This window comes from Lygodium microphyllum, chromosome 19, assembly GCF_053477565.2.
Source record: "Lygodium microphyllum isolate KBCC chromosome 19, Lygodium_microphyllum_v1.1.10, whole genome shotgun sequence".
Taxonomy (NCBI): Eukaryota; Viridiplantae; Streptophyta; class Polypodiopsida; order Schizaeales; family Lygodiaceae; genus Lygodium; species Lygodium microphyllum.
This window is the reverse complement of record NC_141153.1, coordinates 2681359-2690463: the sequence shown is the minus strand read 5'-3', so window position 1 is coordinate 2690463 and position 9105 is coordinate 2681359. Positions and strand designations below refer to the sequence as shown.

Here is a 9105-nt window from a genome sequence, read left to right as displayed (position 1 = left end):
CTCTCTCTCTCTCTCTCTCTCTCTCTCTCTCTCACATGGAAACATACATGGATGTCATGTTCCTGCCTCAGTTGGGTGGTTGTCACCATTCGCCAAGATGGCATGCTAGCTCGAGCTTACTTGTCTCTTTCCTCTACCATTCTCACCTATCTTGTCCCACATGTCATCCTTCTTTGTTACACACACACACACACACACACACACACACACAAGGGGGGACTTGGGAGCCTACAGTATAGTGAGAGATAGCCATGACTGTTGGTTAGGTGGAGAGAGAGAGTTATGAATGCAACTAAATTGGCATTTAAAATTTCCCTCCTTTAGCTTTTAAGTTCGGGAATCTTATTATGTTTCCGCGAATACCAAAGCCATAGTCTGAATTATAATTTAGAATGTTGCATTATGAAAAACGATTCTGCTATTGTTAATACAAATCATATCAATTCGCGTCTAAAATAGGGTTTTATGTTACAAAACGATATTAGTAAAAACCTTTAACGTTTGGGACATTCCCTCGCCTACGGATAATAGTATCCGACGACGTCTATAAAACTTAGCTGTTCCGCGTATTCGCTAAATAGTCGTAACTTACGCAGAGGGTCTCGTAACTTACGCAGAGGGTCTCTCATCTTGCGACACAGGACTGTTTCCGCTCTTCCCATCTCGTGACGTTCGACCGACATGGCGCAGTTCGATCCTTACGCTTCTTTGCGGGAACGCAAGCTTGTGGTACACTCTTTTATTTACCTGTCTGTCTTTTCTCTTACTGGTGTCCCTGATTCATACACATGGCTGTTGTATTCGTACCATGCGGGCATGCTGTCTCCTTTCCCGTATGATTGCTGTCAGTACTGTATGAGCTTATAGCAATCACTGTCGCCTTCTGTTTGCTGGCATGGCATCTTCGTTTTCTGCACCGTTATCAAATGATCAATTATACACATGAGCTAAGGAAGTGGAATCTGGGAGCTGAGGACTTACGATCCAGACACTGGCACGCGAGAGAGAGAGAGAGAGAGAGAGAGAGAGAGAGAGAGAGAGAGAGAGAGAGAGAGAGAGAGAGAGAGAGAGAGAGAGAGAGAGAGAGAGAGAGAGAGAGAGAGAGAATTTACAATGTTGAATGGCTACAGTTGGAAGCAGCAACCCTTCTATCATTTGTGCACTACAACCTTCTTTGCATGGCAGACAGCCCTTGGTTGTGTTATATGGTGCAGGGAGAATTTGATGGGTGGTGTGGATTGATATAAGAGCAACCTGCATATGTGAGTCATGCCAGGTGAGAAACTCATTGAGGGAGGGAGGGAGGGAGGGAGAGAGGGAGCGAGGGAGGGAGGGAGCAAGGGAGTGCCAAGCTAACTTTTTTCTAGTTCTTTCTAGATGTAAGAGCAACCTGCATGTGTGAGACATGCCAAGTGAGACGCTTGGAGAGAGAGAGAGAGAGAGAGAGAGAGAGAGAGAGAGAGAGAGAGAGAGAGAGAGAGAGAGAGAGAGAGAGAGAGAGAGTTCCAAAATAACTTTTTTCTAGTTATTTCTAGATGTTTAAGTCACAAAGAGAGAGGGAGCGAGGAAGGGGCTTAATTGACTCTCATAGAGACAATTGGGTTTGGAGAAAACATAAGGATGGATCACACATGTAATGGGTGAATGGCATCCCCAAATTATCAAGGACACTGACCAATTTGACATTGGTAATGCTATAGACTAGTGTAGCTATTGAGTTTTGTTTTGAGCAAAAGTTTAGGATCTTTTGCATCTTTCAAGAAGGAGGGAGTGAGGGAGAGGGGTTGGGGGGGAGGAGGAAGGTCCAAAGTCAACCTATATGCTTGATGGGATTAACATCACAAGTGTGCATGAGAGAGAGAGAGGGCATAGCGTGATGATAGTGAAAGTGGGAGGGGACATACTAAATTGACTTGTTAGTCGATTGAATTAGGAAAGATCAACATCACTTGTAAAGGTAGGAGACAAGCTTAATTCTCACTTGAGTCTTTTGGATTTTAAGAAGATAATAGAGATGAGGCAAGCTCAATTGACCTTATAGACAATTCAATCTTAGGAATGATTTGCATAATCATGCTAGTGTTTGATCAAAAAGTTTCAGGGAGGGCAGGATCTATTAACATCCTCTTAGTTGCCTTAAAGTTGTATGTGACAATATGCAGAATGACGATTTATCAAGATGAACCATTAGTTGTGTCTAACAATACTTCAAGGCACACTTTTATAGTATTTTAGTTGTGTGCCTAAAGGCGTCAGGAAAACCATGCAAGGAGAAAGCCTTAAACACAACCTAGTGATATATCAAATAATAGAGCACTTGCAACTAAGTTCAATTATTGTGGCATTCATGACTTTGATGAAATTTCCCAAGGATTGCTCTATTTTGTGTATCCACTAGCCATTTCCCTTTGCCTAATAATTTGACTCTTGCTAGTTCCCCTTTCTTCTTGTTGAGGTGCTTTGGAGAAAGTGTATCTCCAATCCATAGCGTTATACTAAGGGGTATCGATTGTTGCTAGATTGCATTTTCCCCTCTCTTAGTCGAGGAGCATGAACATGCTTGTCTTGTGTTGCAATGATATGCATGGATCTTGGATGAAGTCCCAAATTTCAGCTAGCTGCTTATTGTATCACAAAGCACTTGTAATTGTTGTGCTGCTTAGGGCCTATGGAATTTCTCAATGATTGCTCTAATGCTCTATGTATCACCATTTTCCTATTTCCTTAATGATTTTGACCCTTGCTAGTTACAGTGTCTTTCCTTGATGCGCTTTTTGTGAAAAAGCTTGTTTGCAATCCATAGCTTTGGATGTAAGGGGTCTCTATTGTTATTTTCCCCCCTCTTTGTGATAGTAATTGATGTTTAGGTCTTTGAATTTAAAAAAAAGGAGAGGTTGAGTGATTCTCTTGTGCAATTTGTTAGATTAGGATGTGTACTTCTTCCATTTCCTTAGGTTTAATTACATACACTTGATGCGAACTCTATGCCATAGTCTTGATCATAAGTTTATGTCATGAGAGCTCGAAAGTCTAATGCCAATTCTCATTCATGTGATGTGCACTATCATACATAGGTAGTGGGCCTTAATGAAATCATCTCTTTGCGGCACAACTATTTGTAACCATCCATGTTGCAATGGACTTGGGCTTTATCCTTTTTATCTTGAATTATGGAAATTTGACAATGTAATTCAACTGCTTTGAAACTATTTATTGGATAAGCTTTTGGATTTGTATGCGTAGATCTCACAATTAGTTATTGGACTTGATGAATGCAATCATGGACTCAAAGATTTGAATCTAGGACATGGAAGAGTTGTAATGGGCCCAACATGAGACATGAAAATGCTAGAAGAAAATTTGCAACCACCCTGTGTGTTTGCTTGTATTCATTCAACGAGATATGCGTGACTTTCCTTGTGTGTGTTTTATTTGTGAATATGGACATTGCCTAGATCAGATTTTAGTGATGACCAAACACCATTGGTCGGAGGATGAGATTGCATGGTAGGTTATATCTTGTTTCAATTCAAGTGTACCGATGGCTTGTTTGAAGGCCCCTCTGTTATACTAATATAGAATCACCCTCACATTGCTTTTACTAGATAGATACAGGTGAGTAATGGAGAGAGGACATGTTGATGCTCTTGTGGTGGATTGTATGCTGTCTTGCTCCTAATCATTCATTATGCACTCTCTTTGGTGCATATTGTCTTCTATTTTAGATGTCGTGTTTTGGAGTCTTAAGATGTAGCGTTAACACTCAAGCATATACTACCTTTCATGTCCATTGTGGATATTGACATTGTTGAGCCCCAATGTACTTTCTTCGTGGTGGGGTATCCTGGTGCATGCTGATGCTTTGAATGAGGAGTCTATTTTCATGGGTGGCTCACCGGTCTTGGTTAGAATGCGTGGTGATAATTTCTTTTATTCTTCCCTACCTCTCATGTTATGGGAGAGCATTACTTCAGTCTCCGATGCTCATTCAGATTACTGATCATGGTGCTTGATTACTGAGGCATGCATGTCCAATAGAACCATGTTGGAGTATCCATGGTGAAAATTGGGCGATACACAGCTGCTTTGCATATGTGGGAGGAGAAAAGACTTGAGCACATGTTGCATGGTATCTCTTTGATCCTTGCTATTGGATTCCTTACCCTAGTCATTATGTTTCCTTGTGTTATTGTTCTTTCACTTTCACCTTCATTTTTCTTTTGCTTCCATCACATAAAAAAAAAGCTATCTTGACAAGAGCATAAGTCAGACTATGATCAGCATGATGTGATGCTTCTACCAAGATAACAAAATTGCTTAGGAGTACTTTTCATTGGTGTGGACCATGCTATCAATAGTCTTGTCCAGGCCTTGACCACGTGGGGCATCCTTGGGTTTGTAACAATTTGTTGCACATAACAATCAAATATAAGACTTCTGCCTGCTGTTTCACCCTGGGTACTACCATGCCCATACCTTTAATGGTCCCACTAGGGTTTTAAACCTTCTTCATGGTCAGAAGACACGTGTGCAACAACTTGAGCCTATCTCACTATTATAATTTGAAGGATATGAAGGTCCACCAGAATGCCGTCTTTACTTCTATGTGCAAGGTCACCCACATACTTTCCCTATTGTTACAGTGAGCCACCTTACTACCTGAGCTATTGAGTCCTCTAAAGATAGGTAAGCAAAAAATCAATTATCCTTCACCATGCATCAAATTGATATAGATATAGAGAAATCTGGAAGGCTTTGCAAAGCAGGCCAAGGCAAAGGAAGCTTATAAGCATCACGGGAGGTCATCTGTGGGTCTATTGAAGAATCCCAGAGCAGGAAGGAAATCAATTTGGGGAGGTCTTTGAACAAACTTGCACAATGCCTGAAGAGGGATTGCTATGGCTGATCCAAAGATGCATTCAATTTTTGGTATGAGTAAATTATTGCAGCACCATGGTTGCATTTTTTTTTCCATTCGCAGGGAGAAGAGCTGGTGGATGATGGAGGCCTTAATTTTCAGAAAGTATTTATAAGCATCCTCCTTTTGTTTCTAGAGTTGTATTGAATCCAATACTCCAAGGAAACTAAGGAGTAAAAATAAGACTGCTGTATATATCATGATGATCTAGTTTGTCTATTGTCATTTTGTGGTCTCAGGTCTGCTCTTAATGTCATAGTTCCACATCTAAAGTGACCTGGGTGTATGATCTGATGGAAATACAAAATTATCCTGAGGATTCCAAATTGGAAAGTTTTGGATATAACTTTGCAAATGTATTCTCTAGATCAGCTTATTTACCATCCGCTGTAACAAAGCTGTTCCATGACCCTTCACTTTGGAGATTGATGGATATTACGTATACACTTTTTGAAACATTCCATTACATGTTTTATTTGTTCTTTTTCTGGTTGATGCTTATGCAGATATATAATTGAAACTATAAATATTTCTTGCTGAGCAGGTGTTAGGTATTCCATGGGATGTTGAAACTGAAGAACTGAAATACTACATGAGAAAGTTCGGGGAACTGGAGGATTGCATTGTTATGAAGGTGAAGAGTCATGGGCTTCGGCTTCAATTGGAGGCTTGATTCATCTGTCTTTGATGTTTAGTGCTACTGATTTTGTTGTTTTTTAAAACAGATTCGGGCATTTTATTGACTTTGTCATACTTTGCATTACAACAATAGGACCGCATGACTGGAAAATCACGTGGATTTGGTTATGTCACATTCCAATCTCTGGAGGATGCAAAGGTACACTAAATAAGATAAATGCATGGCATTTGGAGTGGCAATACATCTTATAAAGATTGATTTGCAGTGCTTGATCTGCTGCTAAAAGTCTAATCCATGTGTGGGAAAATTGAGCAGAAAGCTGCGGCAGCTCATCATGTTCTTAATGGTCGTGCATTGGATGTCAAAGTGGCCACTCCAAAGGTACATCACATGAAATGATGATTTTAAGAAGTTATTGTTATGCTTATTTTCTCTTTATATGACGTGTCCATAGGAGGAGATGACTCCTGCAAGTTCAAGAAAAGGCGCTAGGATTTTTGTTGCTAGGATACCATCCGAGGTGACAGAGGAGATGTTCCGGAGGCAAGTTGCACTCTTATGTATTCCTTATTTTAGTTATATTGTACAATTTTGGCATGAACTCTGGTATTGTATCTATAAATGCAGCTACTTTCAAAAATATGGCGTGATTGTTGATGCTTACATGCCAAAGGTATGTTTCCTTATTGTGTGCTAATGGGCACATGCCTGCAGATAAGCATCTGTAACCTTTTTATGTCTCTACCTGTATATTGTACAGGATGCAGGTTCTAAAAATCATCGTGGTATTGGTTTTGTGGCATTTGAGAATCCAGGTACAACCTTAAATTTAGAAGTTTTGATTTGATTGTTGCACCTTGCTGTTCCTAACATACGTTTTCTTTTCTGTAGAATCTGTGGACAGAATTATGAATGAGACGCATGTTTTAGGGGGCTTAACTGTAGCAGTTGATCGTGCCACACCCAAAGTAAGCATTCAACTACTTGATCTATTTGAGACATTCCTCTGTATCTCATGAACAGCTTGGGTAAAGATTGGCTTTGCACTTTTTGCAGCAGGAAGATGCAGGAAGATCATGGGGTAGATCTTTTCCAGATCAGTACAGCCTATACAGTGCTTATATGGCGGCAGCGGCAGCAGCAGCAGCTGCATTTGGAGCTGGTGCTATAAACCCAATGGGAGGAGGCTTTGATTTTGCAAGCCTTGGCTTTCAGCGGGCAGGCTTAGAGAATGACAGTGGCGAAAATGCTTGGAATTCAGGTGAAGATGGAGCTTCCAAAAGTACCGATACTCTAGCTGCAGGTGCAGCTGGTCTTGCTTATGCGTCCACTGAGACACCTGCAGATGGTGGATCAGCTGGGGGATATGGTGCCAGTCTTGCATATATGAATGCACAAAACTTCATTGCAGCTGCTGCAAATGCTGCTTCAGGCTTTGGAAGTGAAGCTGCACAAAGAATCTCCTCTGCTGCTCACAATTCTGGAGCTATGCCAAATGCAGCATACCAGAACTCTGGTTTTGAATATGTATCACCAAGCCCACAAACAATGGGCAACTCTGCTGCTGTTTATGGATCCGGTGCTTCTCATTCCACTGCAGCTGCTCCAGCATCTGGATATGGATCAGGCACCTCTTACGGTGGTCCGTCAGGTGCATCAGGCTATGGAGCGGGTGTGTATTATGGGAATCCATCAGCCTTGACACAAGCCACTGTGCCTCAGAGTGATGCAGCATCCATGCCATCATGTGCTGCAGGGTATGGATACAGTAGTACATATGCAAATCCTCCTGCAGGGGCACCCACTTCTAATACTGGATATGGGACAAATGCTCCTAGTAGTGGAGTTGCTTATGACCCTAGCACTGGTGGTGCAACAATTGATGCTAGTTCTGGTGCTGTTTCTGCTGCATATGATTCTGGCAATCCAAACATGTCTGTAGCAACTGCTCCTAATGCCTATGACTCTGGTATGGCATTCAGTGGTACTGCAGCTGGTCCTATGAGTGCTATGAGTGCTAATAGATATGGTTCAGGTGGTCAATCAGTACCCAGCATGGGCAACAAGATATTTATTGGAAAGCTTCCCCTGGAGGCAACCACTGATCTTTTATTGTCATATTTCAGTTCTTTTGGCAGGATATCAGATGTCTACATCCCAAAGGTGAAACTGTCCTTTCAGCCTCATCGACTTGTTTTCTCTCATTGATGCAGTATGCTAACAACTTTTATATGGGTGGTGCAGGATGCACAGAAGAGTGGACATAGAGGTTTTGGCTTTGTTACCTTTGCTGATGATGGTGTAGCTGAACGGGTTGCTGCTGTGGAGTCACATGAAATTCTTGGCCAACCTGTAATACTTGGAAATTTGACTAACAGATTTTGAATTTTTCTGCAAGTAGTTTCTCAAACTTCTGTCCTTTCAGATTGTAGTGGACCGTCCTACTCCTCAGTACTCTGGTTCAAGTGGCCCTTATGGAAGCAGCTTCTCGGCCAATTCGAGTACGGGATCATGGGGAGTTCACCCAGGACTTCAAAGAACGGGGTATGGTGGCTTTCTAGCTAATCCTGATTACTATGCTGGAGGGGTAAGTTTCTCAACCTGGAGGAATACTTGAAGCCTGCTTCTCAGAATGCTGTACTTACCTTCCTAATAATGTTGTTTGGATTGGGCTTGTCAGTGGAGTCCTTACTCTGGGGATCCACCAACGGCAAATCGCATTTCCCGAGCTGATGCAAGGTATAAGCCATATTAGCAGGATATGCTCACATTGGCAGTGTGCTCTTGAGAGTGGATAGGAAAGTTTCGAAGCTGAAGGTGGAGACTACCACAAGGTGTTTAGGAGAAGAGCTGTTCAAGTCACAGATTTCTTATTCTGCAGATTTCTATAGGGAACTGGTTTGTAAAAGTGATTCTGTATTTAGATTCTTTGGGTTGATGGGGAATATTCACTCTCTTATCCTGTGTTCTCCCATTCTCTTTGTCAGTATTGTGAAAGAGTGCCGCATCAAGTTCCTATTAGAAATTTAAGGTGCTTTGATGGAGATCATACTCATGATTTAAACAGTGGGAGATGACTTTAAACCTCATTTCTGGAGTGGTCCAATTCGATGCTGCATTGCTTTGTATCAAAGTCCCCAAAGTCAATGCAGAGTATCAAGGTGCTCTTTTTCCTGAATGTCTTCTTTGGAAGTACCTTAATTTCTCTCTGCAGGGTTCCCGTCATTTGGGCTGTTGCTGGCTGATGGTAATGGCTGGCAACAACACAAGCCGATCCTAGCAACATGAACCTATGCTGGCCCTCCAGGAAAGAGCTGCAGAGGTTTAAATTTTGAGCATTGGCTTTCTTTGATGGAGTGATATCTTTAGCTTGATTGGAAGACAGGTAAAGGAAACGCATGCATATTTAGAGCATTTGTGTCCTAGTGTGGTGATTGCCATAGAAAAAGCTTGTAGAGCCGCAAATTATGCTGCCATAAATCTTGAATACCTGATGCCCAATACATGCGGTTTCTTGTTTATTGGCTTCTAAGCTTTCATCTCTCAG

At 41.7% G+C, this 9105-nt stretch overlaps 1 protein-coding gene across 4 annotated transcripts; it reads left to right on the top strand.

Annotated features, from left to right (window-relative positions):
• The first annotated feature begins 569 nt into the window (after positions 1-569).
• LOC148019499 (uncharacterized) lies at positions 570-8602 on the top strand. Of its 4 annotated transcripts, none has more exons than XM_087700985.1 (13): positions 575-729; positions 1131-1276; positions 5463-5552; positions 5691-5756; positions 5874-5939; positions 6013-6101; positions 6186-6231; positions 6319-6373; positions 6450-6526; positions 6615-7721; positions 7803-7910; positions 7984-8145; positions 8239-8602. In XM_087700985.1, exons 3-13 carry the CDS (start codon positions 5511-5513, stop codon positions 8311-8313), a joined length of 1893 nt encoding a protein of 630 aa, XP_087557111.1. In that variant the 5' UTR covers positions 575-729; positions 1131-1276; positions 5463-5510; the 3' UTR covers positions 8314-8602. The 4 variants fall into 4 exon arrangements, with proteins under 4 accessions (XP_087557110.1, XP_087557109.1, XP_087557111.1 ...); XM_087700986.1 differs by having other exon boundaries at positions 5644-5756; XM_087700984.1 differs by lacking the exon at positions 1131-1276 and having other exon boundaries at positions 570-729; positions 6618-7721.
• The last annotated feature ends 503 nt before the right edge of the window (positions 8603-9105 follow it).